At 33.2% G+C, this 25,532-nt stretch overlaps 1 protein-coding gene across 1 annotated transcript; it reads right to left on the reverse strand.

The window, feature by feature from the left end:
* Window positions 1-1,038: 1,038 nt before the first annotated feature.
* Window positions 1,039-24,069, reverse strand: LOC133186165 (collagen alpha-1(I) chain-like). The gene is made up of 48 exons (XM_061321433.1): window positions 23,832-24,069; window positions 22,466-22,687; window positions 18,149-18,180; window positions 17,815-17,946; window positions 17,127-17,174; window positions 16,903-17,010; window positions 16,593-16,646; window positions 16,431-16,484; window positions 16,284-16,337; window positions 15,797-15,895; window positions 15,302-15,400; window positions 15,019-15,162; window positions 14,827-14,925; window positions 14,630-14,737; window positions 14,444-14,497; window positions 13,975-14,082; window positions 13,814-13,858; window positions 13,305-13,358; window positions 13,070-13,168; window positions 12,673-12,780; window positions 12,349-12,402; window positions 12,158-12,256; window positions 11,929-12,027; window positions 11,781-11,834; window positions 11,580-11,633; window positions 11,173-11,391; window positions 10,711-10,764; window positions 9,563-9,616; window positions 9,140-9,301; window positions 8,653-8,760; window positions 8,189-8,296; window positions 7,741-7,848; window positions 7,013-7,120; window positions 6,858-6,911; window positions 6,584-6,637; window positions 6,333-6,386; window positions 6,194-6,247; window positions 6,029-6,082; window positions 5,811-5,882; window positions 5,333-5,368; window positions 5,074-5,118; window positions 4,922-4,984; window positions 4,786-4,809; window positions 4,091-4,223; window positions 3,551-3,657; window positions 2,792-2,866; window positions 2,356-2,553; window positions 1,039-1,956 (listed from the first exon to the last, which is right to left on the reverse strand). Exons 1-48 carry the CDS (start codon window positions 23,917-23,919, stop codon window positions 1,786-1,788), a joined length of 4,284 nt encoding a protein of 1,427 aa, XP_061177417.1. The 5' UTR covers window positions 23,920-24,069; the 3' UTR covers window positions 1,039-1,785.
* Between the last annotated feature and the right edge of the window lie 1,463 nt (window positions 24,070-25,532).

The following is a 25,532-nucleotide window of genomic DNA, read 5'->3' on the forward strand; positions in this document are numbered from 1 at the left end:
GGTTTATTAATTGGTTGATTTGCAAAGTAATTCAATTGAAGATTGCAATAGTTCAATTACAATTCATATTAGTTGAATTATTGCACTCTTTAATTGAATTGCGATCATCAATTTATTTTTATTATGATTTATTTGAAGAGATCCAATAAGAATTAAATTATTCAACGCATCAATAAGTGATATAAACAAATCATAATAAAAATAAATTGATGATCGCAATTCAATTAAAGAGAGCAATAATTCAATTATGAATTAATGTACACAATAATACAGAATTCAAGCTATCATTAATTAAGTGAAGAATTCTTGGATTGTTGCGCACATCAAAAGAAATTGATGATATCTTCAGATATTTTTAAAAAGATATATTTTATTTGAGTTTATGTTAATTTGGCGTCCCATACAAATGAAGTTTTCGCAGAAAACTATTAATGTCGTGAACAACTTTGTCAGAGATGAGAGTCTAAAGTCTCCTTAAATCTATGACTGCAAAAACATCACACTTGCAATCCCTTTAACCTGTATTGTCAAAATGACACTCAGGTTTTGAAGCACACTAAAGTCATGGTCATTCTTTGCCAAGCACGATCTACATGTCTGCAAGAATTTTTTTTATCTTTAAACCATGTGACCTGTATTTTGTGATTTTTGCTAAGAGTGGCTAGCTATCTTTCCTCTTGGTGTTGAATTTCCAAATATTTCTCTATTCAAAAATAAATTAATCGCGGAAAATTAATTACATTAAGAGACAGTTGATATCGCTATTACTTTAAATTTGGTTTGCCCTGGGAACAGTAATTTGATATTGTATTTCAGGGTGTGTTTTTTTTTCAAGTGATGCATAGTATCTGAAGTGTAATTGCTGTATGCAAGTTTTGAAATTTGAAAGCTCTGTATGTTCTTTTTTGAAGAATTTAATTTAAATCTGTTTGGAGAGCTTATCAAGATGGCGGGAGGCGGTAACAAAAATACTAACATTTTAGTCACCGAAATCAGAGAAGAAAACAAGCATGTTACATGCAATAAACATCTCTCAAATATAATTATCCGATTTATTCACTTTATGTTTAAACAAATTTTAATTGTAATCATTTACGCACAGTCGTCACAAAATGGGATGTTCGGTTTTCTTTCCATACTTTAGAGGTAGGGGGACCTAGATGAAACACTTTTAATGAAAGCATCTTAAATGACTATTCACAAAAGAACATAAATAAAACAAACATACAAAAATCACAGATGTACAATATTGTCCTTTCACCCACTTCTTCGGAATGATCACGTTGTCATATGAGCGAAAATCAAAACACACACATAACACAAATGTATATAACACGATTAGCTTGGAATTAAAATTGTAAACGAATCCACAGAAGTTGTCATGAAAAGTTGCCATGAACATGTCACAATCTGTTTTAAATTTTAGACTTTACAAAAATCACAAAAGCTTTGTTGTCACAGATATACACCTGCCCTTTGCCACATGTTGTATGCTACAAATAAGTTCGTGTTTGGAATTGCCTGTTATACGATATATTTTGCCATGATTTCAATTTGTCCTGATTTAATTACCAGTTCAATGATGGTTATGTTGCCATGATCTCAGGTAATGCCATGATTTATTTGCCAGTTGCCATGATTTCAGGTAATGCCATGATTTCCTCGCCAGTTGCCATGATTTCAGGTAATCCCACGATTTGTTTGCCGGTTTCAGATGGTGTATATTGCCATAATTTCATGTATTGCCATGATTTCAAAAGTGCCATGATTTCAAGAAAATTAATTTTAATTGGTTCCTATATATCCATCGTCATGGAAACATACTTCTTCTACTTTAATACCAAATTCTTGGCCTTCATTGCCTACGTCAGCAAGCTGTATGTCTAATATTGGCAATAAATCAGCCCTCTTTGTTGAGATCGTGAAAACAGCTTTAGACCAAGTATTGACTTTACCCTATAAATATATGAAAATATTTTATGCTTGTATCTTCAATATATTATTTAAAAAGACATTTGTAAAAATAAAATGACCTTTGAAAAACTATTGTTTCTTTGCTTATTTTTTTTTTTCATTATATATACTTTTATAAATTATTTTCTGTGCCCTTTGAATATGATTTTTTTAATCCAAAAGAAAAAAAAATTAAAGGATTATTATACAGAGCACGCAAGTGTTGAAGTTGCGTTTCCCAAATACAACTGTGAACTAAATATCTCATATTCAGTCTTTACATTATTGTGGAAAAAAAAACTTTGTGGGATTAGTTTTAAAAGATCATTTCTATAAAAATAGTTCAGAAAAATTTTTATACGATCAAAAACAAGATATAAGTATACTTCCTAAATGACTTACAGAACAATCGTTCTCTACTGTTATTGTTGTTCTGTGTTGTGGACGGAGAAGAGAGGAACTTATTGCACTGCCGTCAAACAAGCGGAATTTAGTGTCTTTAGGATCCACATTTTTGCAGAAAATGCTGATTTTCTGTTTGGCAGTGCTACTTCTCATTTGTAACCATCCCAAATGCTTAGAAGGTACTTTGTAGTTAAACTGAAAAAAATATGGATATCTTTTAACGGTTCGTTAAAGATGTCAGTTGTTTTTGCAATGAGTCCATGTCTTTTAGATTTTTTTTTTATCTCCTTGCTTTCCTGCAGCAACGTTTTTCGTAAAAAAAAAAAAGCCCACACAAACACCTTTGATTAGTGTCACAATGAATAAATACCATTTTTCTAAAGAAACCGTCGGGAATAACAAAAAATTTATTATATACATGAACAATACATACCTCATCATCTCCAGTAATTTCCTCTCCAAACCAAATTGGTCGCCCTGATTGTTTGGTCCATCGCTGCTGGTTTTCCTGAAGTCAGACGAAATATGCACATCATTTTCTACAGTTGGGATCAATTAAATTAAGCAAGAAAAGAATTAAATGAATATAAAAAACACACAGATCTACTGACATCTTTTGATCCATATTGCATTGTATTTTTTTTAATCTCTTGCCCCCTCCTCTCCCCAATAGAATTGGAATTTTATCATGCGTAATTTAAGCCACAACTTGAAAGTCACGTGGCAAAATGACGTCAAATTGTGAGACTCGTTCAGAGCCATGCTATATGGAAATAAAACTTTTTTTTCAAATTGTTAAATTCAGGCTATCGTCGACACTTTTAAGCATATTTTTCAATTATTTCTAATTATAATGGTAAGGAATAAATTTGTGCTGAAACATCATTTTAGAATAGAATTCCTACATTAATTTCTTTTTAGAAATCGATATGACCCGTCCTCGAGTAAGCTTCATTTTTCTTCTTTAAAACGTCTGATGAATCGTTATGCCATTAGTATAATATTCACAACTGATTGACAAGAAAATCTTTGAAAAAGTCGACCAAACAAACAGTCGGGGACTGCAAATTTTCTATAAATAAAGATCCTTTGATCTCAGTATCAGGTAATCTAAATGATAAACATGAAAATCTATTGTCTTTTTTTTATCAGATGTGTTATATACAGTTTTTAAAGTACTGAATTTACTTACGCTATTTCCCTTTGCTTGTATGCAAGTTTCACCGGATGTCATGTTACATCTTACTAGGATTGGATCTGCTGGCACATTGCGATCATTCGGGTCGATATAATAATCCCCTTAAAAATGCAATCATATATGAATATTAAAGATTAATAGTGTTAAATTTGTTCTGTCCTGCAAAAAAGTTATTTCTTTGATTCAAATGTTGGTTATAATAAAATCATTCAATTTGATTTATTTTTATAGTAAGATCTTATTTGGGGGAAAAATACATGTTTGTATATGTAGTTCAAGAAAATCCCGAAGTAAAATTTTAAAATCTTATACCCAGGAGAAAATAGCTTCAAAAAATATTTCATTTTAAAGGAGTGATAAGTATGGAATCTCGACAAAATATATGAAATTGTTTTTAAGTTTATTGTAGATTTTTTGAAAATATTAATTTTTACAGTTTATTTTCAATTTTTGGGATATAATTGATATTTGATTGTATTTTTCTGTTGTTTTTTTAGTATAATGATATATTAAAGCAAGAGAGATCAAATTTACCATTGGTAAAGTCAGGATTTTTCAGTTTGATATGTTGACAATGTTGTCCTGGCGCTTTTCTGGTTCCAATAGGTCTCCTGACACGATTGATTGCTTCCCCTAGAGTATTTAAGTCTACGTAGGCATCGTCACTCTAGATAATAAGAAAGCAGGTCACTGACGATAAAATTCGACTAATTATGGAAATTTTGTTTTTCTTTTTACGTTTAAGGCTGTTTTAAATAACCTTTTTTTCTGATAAAAAAATGGATAAGGTAATTTTTATCTCTCATCTAACAGGCAAGCCAAATATGGTAAATTTACTTTTATAATGTAATATCAAAGTGACGTTCAAGAAAATTCAATAATTTTAAGCAAAATTTCTTTTGGACTTGAATGAAAGTGTCTCATAATCTGAACGTGGTATACAATTCATGAAATGAGAAAAACTTTATTTTCATGTAGCTTAGCATCGTGCAACAAAATGAAAATTATAGCCGCACCATAATCGGGAATGCTCACTCCTCCATGGCACCTGATCCCACCTCTGTTTTTGGAGGTCCCTCTGATTTAATTTTGATGCTCGCGATTTGTATTGTTTTAATGGACTTTGAGCTTAAATACTATTCGTTATCTCCATATTACATGAGTAAGATCTGTAAATCTTCCAAAAATTAATAATAGACGCACACATATATCTTGTCACGTAAACTTACCATTGCGTTTGGATCATCATTGTACTAGAAACAAAGAAGAAAAAAAATATATTAGTCTTGGTTCAATAAAATATCAAAAATATATTTTATTTGACTTGACTACTGTGACAAAAAGTACCAGTTTTATCATACTCACGTAAGGATCGGGTCCTTTCACTTGATTGTAATTGACGTTGCCTGGGAAAACTGGGGCATATCCCTTAAAATGATTTGCATACAAAATGAATATACATGAAAATATTTTAATTGATTGAATCAACAAAATCAATCATAAAATGCAAAACTTACGGGAGGTCCTGGTCTGCCTGGGGGTCCAGGTGGCCCTTGTGCACCCTGAAATTGACATAAATATTGGTAATCGTTTAATTAATCTTATAAAAAATATTTTCGAATTCCATATCAAATCAAAATTATCGCCAGTCATTTTTTTTGTTTGTTTTGAAAATAGGGAAAATGGTGAGTTTTGTTAATTTGTCTGTTGCTTATTTGTCCAGGATTGTATAAGTCGTTGTGTTTTGGAGTATCCTGCTGAATTTTGAAAACTTACGATTGGTCCATCGTCTCCTTCAGGTCCACGAGGTCCCTAAAAAATTAAAGTGAAGATTATATGTACTTGTACTTCTGCTTCAATCTTCTTCTTTTTTTAAATCTGAATCTTTGATTATTTGAATTCGACATATTGACCTAATTAGCAATAATCACAAAATTAATCTAGGTTTCACATCATAGAGCATAATATTTTGCAACAGGCTCTAATTTCCAAGCTCAGAAATGGAATATTTCCCAGAGAGAAACGTTATTTCATTTGTAATGTCACTATTCAGAATAATTTTAACACATTTTGATTTGTTAATGTCACTATTCAGAATAATTTAACACATTTTTATTTGTTACATTTGAAAAGTATTTTCAATGCAATCTCTAGTGATCACATGCTAGATTCTATAATAGAAAGAGTATTTGTAGGTTTAGCCTATTTATTGCAGGTGGTTATTTTTTATACTACAATATTTCTGTTTACTTACAGGTGCTCCAGGAGGGCCAATAGGACCTGGGTCCCCGTCACGACCTGGTGATCCACGTTGTCCAGTCTCTCCCTGTCGAGAATAATGGTGAGTATACATTTGATTCTCAATGTAAATTTACACCAAAACATCTAACAAGATTTTTTTTACACGAGGAAAAAAGAAATAGTGTTCTAGGGACACCAAAGTTAATATGCCAATGTCAAAGTTTACAATACCAGCGGCCCTGGTGGTCCTGGGGGACCAGGTTGTCCGATATCTCCGCTATTGCCCTGTGTTAAAATAACAGAAATGTAATAATAAGAATCATACATGTGAAACTTGAATACTAGTATCATCATAGAAAGATAAAAACATTAAAAAATCCAGAGTTTATGCCATACCTGAGGTCCGGGCATTCCTTGTCCACCAGGGAGACCTGGCCAGCCTTTGTCACCCTGAAAGAAAATATATCCAAATCAACCATAATTAAACACTCTATTAACTATCAGATCCATGTTCATATAATTACTGATAATTTACCTTTGCTCCAACTCCACCAGTGTTTCCCTTTTCTCCTTGAGGTCCCATTGGTCCCTTTAATATTAGTATTTTTATTATGTCAGTTTTCTTTAAAATTATAGTTCATCTAATTCCTAGTTTATCAACGTATAAAAATCATATCGTTTTCCATAATAGTTATTTTCAAATTTATTATCAACCTTTTTAAGCTTAATAATTTTTTTTTTATAAATCTTTCTGTAGCAGTAAATATTAAATGAATTTTGACTTACAGCAGGGCCAGATTGACCGGGTGGTCCTGGGATTCCGGCCTCTCCAACTTCTCCCTGAAAAAACATCAACATTAAATATTATAATGCATATGGAAGCTATTTTTTTTTAAAATTATCATCATGTTTTCAATTGTCAGTAAATATGATGAGCTAAAAGTTGCCCTTTGAAAGCTGCAGTTTACCTCTGATATAGACTTTTGCAAGAATAAAAAAAACCAGGAACTTAAATAATGAAGACCGTGAACAAAATGAAATGAAAGTTGCAATAGCTAACCCTTTCTCCTCGCTCTCCCTGTGGGCCAGACTCTCCTGTTGGTCCTTGTGGTCCCTGAATGTATAATTTTTATTATAATGATGAAAATATTTTCAATATATACGTTATCACAGCTCATGCTCACTTTATTTCTATATGGTAAGTATAATCTTCACCTGTGGACCTGGTGGTCCTGGAAGGCCGGCTTGACCTAATGGACCGCGGGGTCCCTTTTCTCCGGGAGCTCCAGGTGCACCTGGTAATCCATTTGCTCCAGATGGGCCCTTCAGTAAAATAAAGCAAAACAGTTTTTCTTTATAATGGAAGGATGGAAAGAAAAATGTAAATTTTGCTCAACTATTCCGTCCCTTCTGATGTGTTTATCCTTATGAGAGAAACGACATATTTACTAGTGAGAAAAAAGATTTTTCCCCTCAGCCTCCCCTTAGAATATTCTCATTAAATAACCTTTTCTCATGATGTCAGAAATAGCCTATTTTCTATAAACAAAGTAACAATATCTGTATTTTAAATTGTTTTGATCCAGCTTTTGAAAATGTTATTTTAACGTACAAAATGCTTGGAAGAATATCCTGCACTTAACCTCTTGTTAAATGTTATAATTTTACAGTTAAAATAACGATCGAAATTTGTAATGAAAAAAAAAATGCAGAAAACTGGATTACTGCTTTCTTTTAGTTTAAAAACCAAGAAAATGATGAAGGCATTTAAAATATTTAAATATTATGAATAACAGAATATTTTCCGAAAAAAAGATAAAATAATCTTTGGGGATATGATCGTTTGAAATCAATACCTAAACAGTTTCACAGAATATTTTTTTTAATTATCAGATAAGTTATATAGATATATTTACAGTACATGCCCCTAAAATCTAACATACATTTTCGCCTGGTGGTCCCTGGTAACCCGGGTTTCCGATTGGTCCTGGAGAACCAACTGGTCCTGTTAATCCATCTAATCCATTTTTACCTGGTTCCCCGACTGCTCCCTAACAAAACATTGACAATACATAATTTATAAATCAAATGTTCATTCAGTGTCCTCCATTCCTTACAACAAAAATGTTTTCTACAGTCCTTTACATACTGTACAGCTGGCTATACGAATTTGTTTAGACAATTATGAATAAACCACTATAAAAATATCCTAACTATATTAAATTTTCTTCCAAAGCTTAATAAACAAATTCTATAGGACAAAAAATGATCTTGCATTTAAATTATAGGTAAAAAAAATCCAAAAAATTACAGCAACCAATGACATATGTTTACTAGAAACTGCTGGAAAAGTCTTGAATTCTGACAAAGACACAATGCATTTATACATACTACAGGTCCTTGCTCCCCTTGGGGTCCCATTTCTCCTTGGGCACCAGGATAACCTGGCACGCCTCGTTCACCCTGAGGTCCAGAAGGTCCTGGTGGCCCTTGTGGTCCCTGAAGTATGAACCCGATAATGAAACGTATTGTAGTTTTTCTACTTAATTGGATTTAAATTGTATACTGAAATTACTTACTTTAAACATATTTTATTGAGTAATTCAATAAGGATTGGGCAACAGGCAAAGCCTATGCACACCCTCTCCTTTTATAACTGTTTACTGAGATTACGTTAGGAATGTAAAGTAAGTTCAGAGATTATGCTTAGAAATAGAATGTAAAATGAATTCAGAGATTACGCTAGGAATGTAAAGTGAATTCAGAGATTAAGTTTAATGATTTTAATTTCTATTAATTTTCAGCTGTATACATGACCCTGAATATAAAGGGGAATCCTTTATAGATTAACTTACTTGAAGTCCAGAATTTCCTCTTTCTCCTTGTGCACCGTCGCGTCCATCAGCGCCATTGTCACCTTGTCTTCCCACAGGTCCGGGGGCTCCAACCTCACCTCGATCCCCCTGTGGTATTTGGTTAGGTTTTATCAAAAATCATATATTTACATTAAATTACACTATTACTTTTTGAAAAGTTGCAAACGTCTCAAAGTGTGTTTCAAACATCTTAAACAACTAACTTCTTCCAATTTTTGTAGCAGAAAGCTATATTTACAAAATCAGAAAAGCTAATGTTAACATAATCCAGAATTCTGTTGATACATAAGATCTTTTAATCAAGGCCCTTAAGATGCTCAGTTTGAATGTTAATTTATTCACTATTATCATGTTGGGCCAATAAGGGAACGTAAGGCAAAAAATAAAGAAATGTGTCCAAGTTCATACAGGGATTTTATGAATCTTTGATTACATTGTGCTTATTGTGTATTCAATATGCTTTTACCCTGTCTCCCTGCTTTCCTGGACTTCCTGGGGCTCCTAAGGGTCCAGACTCGCCTGGCAAGCCCTGTATTCCGGCTCGACCAGGTGAGCCTGGTGTCCCTGGTGGTCCCTGTGGTCCAGCTTCTCCAACCCCTCCCTTACTACCGGCCTCTCCTGGTCTACCCTGTGTAATCAATTAAAAGATTATTCTAACCAAAAACATGTTTCCTCATTTTTTATTTAAAAATACTTTTTTTTCGAACAGCACTGTACGACTGATCATTTTCTATTTATCAGCAAGAGATATACAATATAAGATACAAATCCACAGAAACTTTTTTTTCTTTCCAAGAAAATCTCAGAACTAATTACTCTTTAAGGAATTGTATTTAAATAAGGTATCTTGTCTATCTGAGATCATTCGACCATTAAAAATCACACTTACATTTTCACCGGGTATTCCTTGCTCTCCCTGAAATCCACGTGGGCCAGGATCTCCCTAAAGATATATACAACGAATAAGCATAAACAAAGGCGGCTCTAGAGCCATCATACTCAAATAATTATCATTAATATTTCTACATTTTCTCTAAGGAAAAAAAAGTCATATACTAGTATACAAGCCCATCGTATAATTCTTTAACAATTTTAGCCCCCCACCCCACCCCATGCACCCCCTCCAAAAATTTTTCTTTTCTTTTCTTTTTTCTTTTTTTATCGACTATTGAATTTTAAAATTACATCACAAGGATTGGTATACTTTTCCTTCTGTTGACTGCAACTTTGTTAAAATAACCTCAAATCTTTGACCTGTTGAGAGACCTCCTAGGTTTCTCGATAAGTCATGTACCCAGTAAGACATATTGATTCCCATGTTCTGTACCTTCCTGATTCCATTTACATATAATTAAAAATATGTGTATAATTTTGTGTAATTTTCAGTGTTATTGCTACTCTTCCCTTTTGATCTGTACTTTCTGTCCAGACATATTGCCCGATCATGATAAGGAGCACACGACGTGTGTGACCGGTCGACAGGGCATTCTTAATCCTCCTTGGCACCTGATCCCGCCTCTGATGCTTTTAGAGGTCCGTGTTTGCTCTCCTTTCTATTTGTATTGTTTCAATGAAGTTTTAAGCTTGATTACTGTTCGTTATCTCTATATTTCATGAATATCATAATTTTGATACAGATACTATAACTAAATTATAATTGTGCAAACAAACTGCCTACTTGGTCTCAAAAGGAATTAAAAGATTCAAAGAAGTAATACATTTTCAATATATGATCAATTCAGCCCCATTTCAGGCCCTAAACTCTTAATCGATGTTTCGCAATTTTCTTTTGGTTGAGTTCTCAGTGCTTACTAAATTGAAATCCAAGCTGGAGGGGGCACTATCACCTGCATATGGTGTTTATATCTCCCAACTGATAAGGTACGCAAGATGCTCTGAGTACGATCACTTCTTAAACCATTATATATAAACCATTATTATATCAATAATGGTTACACTTGGTTCAGCAATTCCAGGGAAGAAACAGGAAAATTTCAAAAGATTACGCAAGAGTGACACTGTACAACAAAGACTCACCCTAGGACCAGGAACTCCTGCTTCTCCCGCCGCTCCAGGGGGGCCGGGATTACCCTACCAAATAAAAAAGGAGAAATACTCAGTAATTAAAAAGGAATAAGTCAAATATACATTTAAGACAGAACTTTCCAAATATACAAGCCTCATGTAGAAAATTTAAAAAGAATACACAAAAGATATGTATTTGAATTTCATGCTTAAAATGTTGTCCTTTAATATCTAACAGATACATATAACACATGTTTTGACAAGAGCAATTAAAAATTGGTCTGATGTGATTCTTTGTGACAAGCATCAGCTATTGTTATATTATTAAGTTTCCTTAATCATTGACTATTCAACCTCAATTAAGTCAAAATAAATGATAAATAAATTAAGATTTAGATACCAGTATATAAATAGTGAAATATTTTTCTTTATGAATGGAAAGTGTGCAATTTGTCTGTTAAAGATCGGATATACCTGGGTGCCTCTCTCTCCAACACCGCCTGGATTTCCGGGATAGCCCATAGGTCCAGTTTCTCCAGGTGCACCAATTTCTCCAGCAGGACCTGGTTCTCCGGGGGGACCGCGTGGTGGCAGAGCAGTACTTGGAGGACCTGGGGGGCCTGGTTCACCTTTGTCTCCTGGCAAACCAATCTCACCAGTAACACCATCAAGTCCAGATGGACCTCTAGGACCCTGAAAATGAAAGACAGGATTTACAACAAATCATTATTAAAAATTTTCATAGGTAATGCCTCTGTCAGTACATGTACACATTCACTATGTACTTTAAAAAAATAAACGTTTACTAATTGTAAATACTTTCTAAAAGTCATTAGAACTTTAAGTTATTGTTGAATTAAAGTATGTTATAAATAACTCACCCGGTTACCACGTGTTCCTCTTGGCCCTGGAGCTCCAGATTCACCTGGCAAACCCTAACAATGTTTGAAATATTTTCATATTATATCAAATATTTTATTTTTTTCTTTGAACCAAGCAAGCTATTAAAGTTTTGTACTAGCAAATGAATTCAGGAAAAAATATGTGACAATCAAAATAGCTTTAATGAAAATCAAACTAACCACAATACCAGGAGGTCCGCTGTCTCCTCTTTCTCCCATAGATCCTGGAGGTCCCTGAAATAATACCATATTTTTCTCAATATCTGAAAGAACAATTAATGGTCACGGAATAAATGCAATAAAGCAATATCAGTGGGGCATGATTTACCGGTGGCCCGGACTCTCCTGCCGGTCCCGAGGGTCCGCGTTCCCCTGTGGCACCTCGAGATCCTCTTGGTCCTGCTTCGCCTGGAAGACCGGGTTCCCCCTAAACAACAATGATGCAATTTAAGAAAAAATATTCTAATACTTTTATCATAGAAAAAATTGCACCAGTACTTAAAAGTCTTTTATAAGTTACAGCTAAGGTTATGATGAATTCAAAACTCATGACCCACTCTTTCTCCAGGAACTCCTGGTTCCCCGCTAGGTCCTGTGGCTCCTGTGTCTCCAGTCTTTCCGTTCTCACCAGGGGCACCTGCTGCTCCTGGTGGACCCTAGTGTTGAAAAAGGGAAAAATCCAAATATTTGTTGTGTAACAAAAAAGATAAAAATGAAAAAAATTGATGATACTCAGACTTAAACTCACATTGAATCCTGGGTCTCCTGGCTCCCCGGGGTCTCCTCTCTCTCCTTGTGCTCCCTATCGTGTTAATGTTTTGTATTATTTTTCCACTGTACCATACATGAAGACTTGTTTTGCAAATACATATTTACATCATCAGATATACCTTTTATTTGTAGCTTCTCCATAACTTTTACGACCCTATATTTGACAAGTATGATAATTTTTTTTCGATTTCAACTTTCGAAAATGATAAAAGTAAAATTACGGAATAGAATGAACCACATCGTAAACAAAGTCAATATTGAACTTTGAAATATAACATAAATCCTAGCAAGAAGAAAAAACCTGAATTCCAGCTGGTCCCTCGGGTCCGGGGGGTCCTGCAGGTCCTCTTATTCCTCTGGGTCCTTGTCTACCTGGGCCACCTGTTTCACCATCTCTTCCAGGAAGACCCTTTTACATATACAAATTTGCATGAATTCATCCAAATTATATTAATCAATATTTGTAACATGGAACACGTATTTTATGATTAATGTAATTTCTAGTCTTACAGATTATAACGGTTGACAAACTGCTAAGTTAATTATGGTTTTCTTCTAATAATTGACCAAATCAGATTAATTTGATATTTAACCCTTCAAAAAATTACTAAAATTAAGTTAATTAATTAACTAATATAGTACCGACCCTTAAAGAACATGAACCTTTATAAGAAATACAGAGAAAACTATATTCTTACGGATTCTCCAACAATCCCCGGGGGTCCTGGTAATCCAGGGTTGCCTGGGGGTCCAGGGGGACCAGGTTCTCCATTTTTCCCATCATTTCCACTCAATCCCTATCAACGAAATACCAAAAATCAAACATTAGCAACTTTCTTACATATTTTAAATCTTAAAATGATTTGAAGTTAGCAAAAAAAAAAAAAAAAAAAAAAAAATTATCAATACTCTAGTAAAATTCTTAAAACTTACCGGTTGACCTCGAACTCCCTGTTCGCCTGTTTCACCAGTTTTCCCAGGTCTGCCCTAAGGAAAATTTTATAAAAGTAGATATTACGTATCACATAGATTTCTTCACAGATAGTTGAACTTTTATTTACAGATAAACAAAACAGAAAATTAAAAAAGATAATACACACATAAAAACAGAATCAAGAAGGACAAGAACATTAACAGAGACACAGAAAAAGCATACATCTGATACAGTAGAACTATATTATGCCGCACGAAAGGAAGTGATGGAATATTACACATTAAATCGGTAAATATAATCATTTCGATCCTCAGTAACTTATCCATTGCAGAAAATGAATAACGTTCGTCCATGTTTCTAAAAGATGAAATACAAATATTTCTGCTAGAATTTTTTCTTAGTAAGAATTATTCATTCCCGAGACTACAAACTATGGATTAAATTTCTTATACTAAATAGAATTCATTACACTGTATTTCTTTAAATTAGGCTGAAGATATAAACCTACCCGCGGTCCTGGAGGGCCTTGGTGTCCCGGGGTACCTGTCAATCCCTAATAAAACATGAGAAGAGATATCAGCTAGCGTACATTATAAGGCAAATTATTATAAATTCCCGCACTTCTATTCCAAATATTTTTTTTTGGTTCGAATGATAACTTTAATATACCGGATCTCCACCAATTCCCGGTTCTCCAGTCGATCCTCTCTCTCCTGGTCTTCCAGGTGCCCCTGGGGAACCCTGTGGGCCTGGCAATCCTGCGGGTCCTGGTGAACCCTAAATGTAAAAGCGACAAAATGAAAAGAATGAATGTGTTAAGTAAATAATAAAAATACCGAATCAGAGAATGTCGGTAAAAATTTAAACAAAAGCCAATGACATATACTTCAGAAAAATATATTCTTACAAAAATAATTACACTGTAATGAGAATAAAAAATTTACTTCTTCATTAATGGTTCATTTATTACAAAAATTACCTGGACACAAAATATAGTGACCATTAAACTTCTTCACTAGGTAGAATTGTTTTCCAATTTTGTTTATCAAAGATCTTAACTGATACTGATATTGTACAATATACCATTCTGAAGATAACTACTAGTATACTTTTCATGAAAATAAAAATTGACACTTACTCTCTCTCCTGATAACCCAACTGGTCCCTGTGCTCCGGGGGGTCCAGGTGGTCCCTGTACAGAAAGATTCATATTAACACTTATGAGATAGGTTACATTTATGTCAAAAACATCAAATGGCAATACCTCCGAAAGTCAATCGGTATCAAAGTATTCAAATATTCAACAAAGTATAATATACATTACCCTTTTGCCTTCTTGTCCTGCCAATCCTGGTAAACCTTGTTCTCCGGGTGCTCCAGTGTTCCCCTTCTCTCCCGGGTCTCCCTGGCGACCTACACTGCCATCTTGTCCCTGGGTTGAAAACCATCAAGATAAATAATGTCTTCTTCTGGTAAATTAACAATAAACATCGACACTTAAAAATACATGTAACTACTTACAGGATCTCCTCTTTCTCCCGCCACCCCTGGGTCTCCAGCTTGACCCGGTGCGCCCTGGGGTCCTGGGAATCCTTGTGACCCTGGTGCACCTTGCATACCCTAAATAAATATATTCAAATAAATTTATCTAAATTTGTCTACTTGTGATTAAAGGAAATTACAATAATGTTTAGTTAAATTTGATCCATTTACAATATCTCCTTTGGGTCCAGTTTCACCATCTTTGCCTGGTGCACCTGGGCGACCTGGTTCTCCTGGGGGTCCCTGACGTCCGTTTACTCCTGGGGGTCCTGTCATTCCTAATTCTCCTCTTTGTCCAGGTTGACCAGAATCACCCTAAATAACAAGAATGACTGCTATTTACAATCTCTATCGTTTTCAAATCCAATATACAAATATTAAAAAAGATATTTACAGACTCTGATTTAGTAGATAACTAACTGGGGTTTTTAGTATTTCTTTATTTAACACTGACCTTTGCTCCCATGCTGCCTGGGAATCCAGGACTACCCGGCGCTCCGATTGATCCTGGTGGACCTTGTTCACCTGGGTTGCCATCCAATCCTCGAAGACCCTGTAGAATTACGAACGCATCAGTCAATAATTAAAAATAAATGTATTAGAAACAAACTCATAAGCATATCAGAAGGGATCTTTAACTTTCAAGTTCAACACAATATACATTTTATGGTCAACAGTGCTTTATTAACTTTTAAATTTAGAATGAAGCTCAACTGAAAGCTTAAAAAACTATTTTTTGAAATATATTTTTGTCGACAGTAATTTTCATAATGTATAATCGTGGAAAAATGTGATAATTTGGTTGTTTCATAAATTAAAAAAAACTTCTTTTATAATATTATCCTTTTACAGTTAATAATAATAATAATAATAATATCCTTTTTAGTTTCAATTTCATTTGAATAAATTGCAAAGTAATTGGCTAAAGGAGGAACTTCAGTGCACATACCGGTGTTCCTTCTGGTCCATCACGGCCCCGCTCTCCGGGCTGACCCGGAGGACCCATCACTCCAATAGCTCCAGTTGGTCCCACGGGTCCTACTGGTCCCTAAGAAAGGCAGAAAAATGATAATATAATCATAGAAGCAAAATACAGAAAAGCATAATACATGTATTTAATCATAGAGAGAGCAAAGGTTTGATTCTGATACAAGTTGTTTTTTCAAAAGAATAAATCATTCATACATCCAAATCCACATCAAAGTTTCGCCCTGAGATAAAAGTTCTATTCTCAGGAGAAATAAAATTATGCAGACATGATATGGTATTACATGTATATTTCTTTTTTCAAAATTCTCAAATTCTAAACGAATTTATTTCGTGTCAACTGAAGTCTAAAAACAACTTAAAAGTTCTTTAAAATCTGCATGAAATTCATGAGAAACATGACTTCCACGTTTAGACAACTGGATACAATTGAAAGCTTCGATTCTCACCTTATCTCCAGTTTTACCAATCTCTCCTGGTGCGCCAGATCTTCCAGGCATTCCCTACAACAAAAATTAATCATACAGACAATTTTAACACAACTCTCATCCTTTCTCTCTAATATTAAAAATTAACATAATAAAATCTATACTGACCCTATGACCTTTCATTCCCGGCATGCCTGGCATTCCTGGGTTTCCTGGTGTGCCCTAAAAATAGGGTAAAAATTTACAAAGGCACAAAGGTATAGCAACCGATCCGTCAAATAATTAAACTCACATGATATAGATATGGATATTTTTCCAGAAGCAACTTACTGGTTCTCCGATAGGTCCCATAGGACCCTGTTCTCCCGGAAGTCCTTCATCACCCTATCAAGATTTAAAAAAAAAAGAAGTTCAGTATTATAAAAGTTTATAACTTATGGTGATAGTGAACACGCGCAATAGTACGAGTGTCTTGAAACCACAATTAATATCCAATATTTGTTTTAAATCCGATTTCAATTAATATCATATTTATTTTATATCCGAAATTTGTTTTATATCCGAAATTATTTTGTCTATATCAAAAACATTATCCCTTATCAAAGTCATGTTCCACACTGGAGCTGTTTTTTTAACTTACATCGTTTCCAGTTTGCCCTGGTGGTCCAGGGAATCCCCTTGGTCCTGGGGGACCGCTCGGTCCAGGTTCTCCAACATCTCCACGTGGGCCGGGAAATCCAGGAATTCCCTTAATAGTTCAAATTAAACACATTTTACAAAGTTTATATACTCTCGGACATGTAAAGATATAACATGAAAAGACATGTAATTATTTAAACATATTTTATTTGTTAAAAGGCTTACAGGTTGTCCAGGTGGGCCTTGGGGCCCTCGTGGTCCAGGCATCCCCATCTGTAAATATAAACACGATTTGATTTGTTTTACGTGAAATCCCGTGCAATTTTTTTTTTGTGTGTATTATTTCTAACTAAACACTTAGTCTGTTTGTACTAAATCTATTATAAGGTATATTGATATAACTAAAAAAAACTTAACTATCCACTAAGTGAAGCTCTATATTATGGTATCTTGTGTTTTTTTACTTTGTAAATGTGACTGACTTATAGTTAGTTAAGAAATAAATAAATGCTTCTTTCACATTGATCTGACGAGGAACTACGCTACAATTAATTTTTGAGAAAGCTTCTCTTACATTGAATTTTGATCGTCTCTAAGCATGATACTACGCTTTACTTATTTTATCATAATGTTCATATTCTATTTGTATGGCTAGTATGATGCTTCTATACTTCTGAATGTATTTTAGTGTCCATGGTGAAGCCAAAAGAGAAACATAGAAAAATATGTTGTTCTTTGACAAGAAAAACCAACTTTAAAAATTTAACGAGTGGAAAAAAATCTGTAGAATTTTTGAAATGAGGAAACTTGAAACAAAACAGTTAAAATTGTTTTCAACATGAAATCGCAAGACCGATTTCAAACCGTCTGCCTTTATGTTGGCTTTGAAACACTTCTCAAAAGCATTTCCTACCCCATTATAGGTGGCAAAGGGACCCGTAACGGCACCGCCGGCTTTTTCGTCGGAAACTACTAGTGCATCTTTTCCCACCATAGCACCAAGTCCACTTTTATCGGCGACCACCAACATTTCCTGTTGCTTGAACTACATAAAAACGAATATATTCAGATCAAGTGTATAAAAAGATAACGCAAATCGTTATTATCTACACGATAAAAAAAATTAATAAAATGATTTATTTCGTTTTCAGAACACGATTTTTCCAGATTGTCTTTCTTTATAGATTTCAAATCTGAATATAACAAGAGTAGTACTGCTGTTTAAAAGAAAAATAATTTTTTTTTACCTTTGCAGCTTCTCCCTGGACCAGAGGTATCACTGTAAAATTTAAACAAGTTGTATTTATAATTTTGTTTAATTATTTCTAATGTTCAATGACCACAACATTAATATTTTCTAAATTGTAATTTACGTAGTTTATTTGTTTGAAACAACGCGTGACATTGTCAGCGAAAAATAATAACTGTAATCTTTGTGCTTCCAAAAATTGAACACCATTCAAACAGATTGAGTGATTTAGTACAGTGTATATACTATACATGTATATTGTAATCTTGTAAGTAATCACATGGTCGATCATGATAAATTTAAATGCAGTATGAAGTTAAATTACAAACATAATAAAAATGTTGAAATGAAAATTACTTCGAAATAACATAGTTTTAGAATCTTACAATAAATATTACTTTGCCACAGTAAAAATTGAAAGATAATAAAATATTAATTTTTTGGGGGGAAAGTTATTTTAAGATACAAGAGTTACTGTGGGCACACAGCTCACAAAATAATACCCCACTTCCATATGAGTATAATGGCAAAGTCTATGTTTTGCAATGGGAAACCCCCAAATATCTGTTCGATCCAAACATAAAAAGAGGTGTACAATGGCACTATGTAAAACAAATCCTGTACAAGTCTGATTAAAGTTTATTCAGTGGTATACACAGGACGAAAGACCATCTTTAAGCAATCGCTTAATGGTGGCTTAATGGTAGCTTAATGGTGGCTTATAGAAGTTAATTCCTTTAAGCCACCATTAAGCCACCATTAAGCTGCAGCTTCTAGGTGCTTAATGTCCAAACTTCATTAAGCTACCATTAAGCCACCTTTAAGCTGCAGCTTAATGGTGACTTAATGTCCAAACTTAATTAAACCACCTTAATGCATCCAGTATCAAGTCTTTAAACTAACTTGTTAAGTTTGAAGTTGTTTCAGTATCATTTCCGCAAATACTTATTCAATTCATAATTTTTATCTCGCTATTTCTAACATCTTTGTCAATGCGTATAAACTCGGGAACTGGGAACAGCTTCATCAAATGCCTTAAAATTTTCGCTCCCTAAAATCAGTTTGTTTGAATACTTGTTTTAAAATTATTTTTATCCATAAATACATAATATATATTAATTTTTTTAAAAAAATCACATATTTTTCTTTCGTGTTTGGAGAGCCACGTTCCACTGCCGAATTCATAGGAAATGTAATTAGAGTCATTTTCTTCTGGAATATCTCTGTCTCTTAATTTTTCTTTGGGTAGAGAAAAGTTTAAAATATAAAAAAAATATATAGGTATAGATTATAGTGCCAACCTTTGAATTAATTCATGAATAATTTGAATTAATTCGTGGTTAAGTGCCATTATTTTTTCCTTTCTTTTAAAATACTGCAGAAGTAAGAATTTATTTAAAATACTGCAGAAGTAAGAATTTATTTAAAATAATGCAGAAGTAAGAATTGTTCAAAATATAGTCGGTCTTCAATGATTGTTATTTCAAAATCAATTTACAGAAGAACAGCCGATCAGATTAAACAGGGTATCCGACCAGATTTATACACATTGAGAAGCGGGGTAAAATAATCAGTGTACAGTATATCGACAAGTTAGACAATAGACCTTAATTAGGTGTCCCCACCAGTCCCCGGTCAATTAACAGGAAACTATACACGGGAACGTACAGTGATCGATTTTGATGATCTATTTTTAACAAAACTTAAAATTTACGCAAGCATATAACAAATTAGAAATTATGATTATACACAAAAAGACAATTATTTTGATACCCATAATGATATAAAAAGAATTAAAGCTGAAGATATGTTACAAAAATATTTTATAACTTAATTGTTACGCAAAGATTGTCAAAATCGTAAATATCCGCAGCATATTTATAAGAGCTATAATCTGTTTTTTTTCCCAATCGTTCTCTTTCGATGATATATTCCTTTTTAATAACAAAATTTTGTTATATCTGTGGAATTTCAATCTTTTCATGCTTATAAATCGGCGAATAACAGAACGAGGAATTCAGTTACTTAAAATCAAAAAGTTGTTTCACACCATCACACCGAACTCCGGTCCACGGTTAAGAAATATTAACGTAATATAAAACTTTATCAAAAAATTTCAAAAAATTCTTTTTTAAAATATATACATATATATAAATATAATTATTCGTATTATTGATTAATAAATATAAACATCAGAAAAAAAAACATGTACGGTACCTGTAACCATTCCAAACAAGTTTTGTTAAAAATAAAGGTTTAATATTTCATACCAATTTCAACAGCTTCGATAGCTCAGTAGTTAAAGCGTTCGCCCTCCAAGCAGAAGGTCGTGGGATCGAATCCTGTTGGGAATGCTTTTTTTTCATTTATTTTTTTTTCAATTTTCTTTCTTTTACATTATTTTCGCTGAATTAACAAATGTATAAACTCGACATTTATAATTTTTGTGAAGAAATCATTATAAAAATTATATTTAACCCGTAAAAGCAGTTTTATCGACTGCGTAATGGTGACTTAATGGTGGCTTAAAGGTGGTTTAATGGTAGCTTAATGGAGTTTGGACATTAAGCACCTATAAGTCTGGCTTAATGGTGGCTTAATGGTGACTTAATGATTGTCTAGAAGCTACCACTAAGCACCTATAAGCCACCATTAAGCTACCTTTAAGCATCCATTAAGGACTTTGAGATGGCTTAATGGTTACTTAATGGTGGTGTATTTATTACTTAAATGTAGCTTAAAGGTGCTTAATGGTGACTTAAAGACAACCATTAAACCATCATTAAGGACCTATAAGCCACCATTAAGCCAAACTTAAAGGAAGTGTTTCATCTTGTGATAGGAAGAGTTTCGGATAAGAGATGGGTATCCCAAATATTATAAAAAGAATGACAGTGTCCAGGTTTTGCTGGCAAACCCAAAATATTTGTCCGATCAAAACAAAAATAAGAGGTGCACGATGGATTAATGTAATAAAAATTCTGTGAAAGTTTCAATTATTTTTTCAATGGGATTGGATGAGTTGCGGATAAGAGATAAGAAATGGCTACACCGTGTAAAAGAAAGATGGCAGTTTCCAAGTTTTGCTTTGGGAAATTCAAATCCAAGATATCTAACCGTTCGAAAAATAACATAGGAGATGCACAATGGCACGATGTAATAAAGATTTTGTGAAAGTCTGATTAAATTTATTCAGTGGTATAGGAGGAGTTGCGGATAAGAAATGGTATACCCCAAAGTGATACGGACGTACGGAAAGGCATATATTGGAGGACGTACGGAAGGTCGGACACTCCATCATTATACCACCCCGCTATTCAAGCGAAGGGTATAATAATAGAGCAATTAAAGTCTGCTGACATCGGTCGATCCAACCAAAATCACAATTTCGACTTAGGACGATTTTGTGTTTTGGTTCAAAATCATGAATTGACTAAAATCAACATGCTACGATTCGAATGTGCTTCAATTTTTTCCCCCAGTCTTTTAAGTTTTTGCTTTGTTGTACAAATTTCAAATGTTTTATGACTGAAACGCATACAAAAACTTAATTTTTTGGGACAATTACACATTAAAATTCCTTTCAACTGACGTCTCAAAGGTTTGCACTGGCCCGTAACAGTTTTACTATCCAAAATATACCCACAGTGACCTTGACTCTAATGTTATGACCTTCAGTCTAATCAGGTCCTGCATGACAAATCTATGTACATGTACATCAGAAACAACGTGTTCAAGTTTGAATATATACCAATGACATATCCTGGACATCATTTCACTATCCTATTGTCCATTTATTTAACCAGTATAAGTCATGACCAAAGTCAAAATCGTGACATATTTTTTTATCAAATGAAACAGAATTCTTAAGACTAAACTCAATCTAATAAAAAGTTTATAAGAGTAATGGCCAGGAAAAAATTTTACTGTCTGCCAGACCTGACTTTTGAGATATGATCTTTGGTTTGGATTATGGCACCTTTAGGAAGGGTACAACACACTACAGCTTGAATCTATTCCAGTCTAGGGTTGAAGAGTTACATTTGTATGTCCAGATGAAACGATTTTGTAACAGGCAGAGATAGTGCATTTCAAATAATGATTTCATATTATGTAGCATACAAACACTTGATCTAGTGATATATTTCTTTTGAAATCGTTTTCTTGTTTTACAATAACAGATGAACATCAAATAGATATCAGAAAATGTAAGATTAAATTCACATTGCACCTCCTTTATTTGCAAAAGAAAAAATATTTGCTAACAAATGAAATAAACATGTTGTATACCTGTTGACCATAACTTTTTTCTTACCTTCACACCTCTCTGGACAACATTTTCCCATTTCTAGAATTGGATGTTGTCCTAGGGGACATTGGATATCCTGGCAGGTAATATTTTGGTGAAATCGTTGAACAGGTCCATCATTTCCTTTAACACAGATGTGTTCTACGCATGGAGCAATCATGGGGTCAGGAATAAATGTATCTCCAATCGCAAAGAATTGTCCACGGTAGGTACAACCTTCTGGTATTCCTTCAAAAGACATGTTTTTTTCTGTAATTTTTGAGTATTTTGAATTCAAAGTGTATGGTACAACTTAATTGTACTGTACATATTTTTTGGAAAAAAAAGTTTTAAAATAGCTAAATGTATTTTCATTCCTTTATCTGTGTTTTTGTATTATTTCATACAGGATACACACATCTTTCAAGATGGCGTGTCAAACTACTCTCCAAGTTTTTGTTATCATACAGGCAAACAATGATCACCGTAATGAAAATCTGCTTAAAGATTCTTTGTTTTGATCAAAGAAGCAGAAAATCAGTTCTCAATACTTGTATTCCTTTTATTTCTTATCATTAAGATCAGATAGGATAAACGGTTACAGTCTCTGTATTTTTTGTTTACGTCAGCAAAAAATAACAAAAGGGGGGGGGGGGTGTAAAACTCATTTAGTGCGCGGCGCCTCTGGTGTTGCAGAGTCGACCGTTCAGCTATAAGCAATTTTAACTTATGCTCAACAGTTATTTTTTGTTCACAATACTTTAAAACTTTTAATTATCTAAAGGTTGTAACAAAGCCAACAAGTGACGTAATAATGGGTATAAAATGTGGAGGAAAAAATACATAAAATAACCGTTTTCAATGCCGTTTTAGCACCGTCTCTTATTCTATTTTTCAAATGTACCAACATACGTAAATTAGAGATCATATTGCATAACGATGCATAAATTTTAAGATGGAATACTCTATATAATATATGCAAAAGATACTTTTAAGCAATATATAAAAATATTATGCTGTAGAAATGAAAACCCGAAATTCTTATTCTGCAATATTTATTTATATTCATTTATTCTTTTGTTTCTTTACTTAAATATGATCCAAAACTGTTTATTTAGCGCAAAGACGATTTTGAAAGATCTATTATTGCAGATTTTGCATGCTCTTGGGAACTCGGATCACAACATTCATTTTTTTTTTTAAATTTGCAGTCTCTCACATCAGTAAAAGAATATATATTGCATAAAACATCGATACCAATATAAATATGATGTTACAAAAAAAATGCTTGTATGTTTTTTTTTTCACGTTGAGCATTTCCTCTCAGCTATATAACTTTTAATGATTTAACATATTACTAGTGTCAGATTATAAAGTGAGAAGAAATACTCACCGTTTCTGGCATAATCAATTTCAGCTGCACTGACCATCCATGAAATTAACATAAGCGCTCCCCATCGCACACATATGTACGATTTCATTTTGCAAAATTTTACTGTCTAATGCATCAAAAAGGAATATACATAATAATGTGGTTATATGGGCAATGCTTATGCCTGCGACACAGGCTTATGAAAAGCTGCTCTCCTGTTCAAGAAACAGGCAACAGTTAATTTCTTCGGAGTTATCAGTTGTTGGTGTCAGGGGTTAGTTTCCAGTTCTTCGTGACATGAAAATTAAACGAGTCAGCCAATCGCTTCCATTTTTACAATTCCTACTTAAAAATATCCACGTGTTTCTCAGAGTGATGTAAAATTACGTCGTGATACATTTCTATGATGAGATTACTTTATCGCTCAATTTGATCTCGGCTTGCCATAGAAAAGACTGGGAAATATTCTACGTACGATGACCCGCGGTGAACTTGGAAATAAAAAGAGCTTAAAATTTAAAAGAAAAGAGGGGAAGATTTCAAAACATAGATGTTCTTTTTTCCCATGAAAAACAAAATGGCGTAGCAGCTATCTCATCTCATTTTCTTTGTTAATCTCAGGACAGCAACATTTTCTATGTTTTGGTTAGGTAAATGTAGGTTTAATAATTTTTTTAATTTGAAATATCATGGACAATACTTCTTAAAAATTAATTGTTGTACAAAAAAATCAAAAATAAAATTACGAAAAACTTATCGGTTACTTTTGTTTCAATTATATCCTAGAAAGAAAAATTTTCTAAGAAATCATTTCATTTCAAGTGTCAAAAAACAAAGTTTACTTATCATTAGCCCAAACATTCAGAATAGTATTTTAATGAATGTGTTATATTTCTTTTCTTAAACTACTGCACAATGAATAAACAATTGTCTCTGTGCATTTCATACTGGCCATGTATAAAATCTGACACGAGCAATTCAATGTGCAGTCAATTCGAAGTGAGATTGTTTTAAGAAACTTAACAACTGCTTAAATTATACCTATTTACACAACATTTTCTGTATTTATTTTTATTTCTTATTTCAGTTTTAAAGAAATCATACTTTTTTAACCTTAAAAAATAATTTTTTTAAAAAGTTGAAGAAAACATACTTTAAAGTTCTTTTACTATAACTGTAATATTAGACTGAACTGCAAAATAATTTCACAAAGATTCTTATGCATTGTGTTTATTATTTACGATGTTCAGACTTAAAAAAAAAAGAAGAAGAAAGTTTATTTTAGTAATCAAATACATTAGCTGTAATTATCGTTATAAGGACAAATCAATATTCAAATTGTAATCAGAATTTATCATAACCTGTATATCATTATTTTCGATGTAATCATTGATTATTGAAATTTATTGTTTGGTAAAAACACTTCTATAGGTTATTTACCGGTCTATTTGAATTCATAGACAACTGCTTCTTCAATAAAAAGGAACAAGATCACAGACGTATAAAATCTTTATGATTCTACATAAAAAGTATTCTGAATTTAATATTTAAAGATACAGGACTTTCTCATTGACAAAACCTATCCAGTCTTTGGAATTCTGACTTCCAACATCTGTGGGGTTTCCAATGCAGAGGTAATCATTGCACCCCTTTACGAGCCGACCTGCTTTTTTTAATCTTATGAATATGAATTATCAGTTAACAATATTTATCTTCATTCAT

Source organism: Saccostrea echinata, unplaced genomic scaffold (genome assembly GCF_033153115.1).
Source record: "Saccostrea echinata isolate AGI-Se365-2 ecotype Australia unplaced genomic scaffold, CSIRO_AGI_Sech_v1 ptg000001l, whole genome shotgun sequence".
Taxonomy (NCBI): Eukaryota; Metazoa; Mollusca; class Bivalvia; order Ostreida; family Ostreidae; genus Saccostrea; species Saccostrea echinata.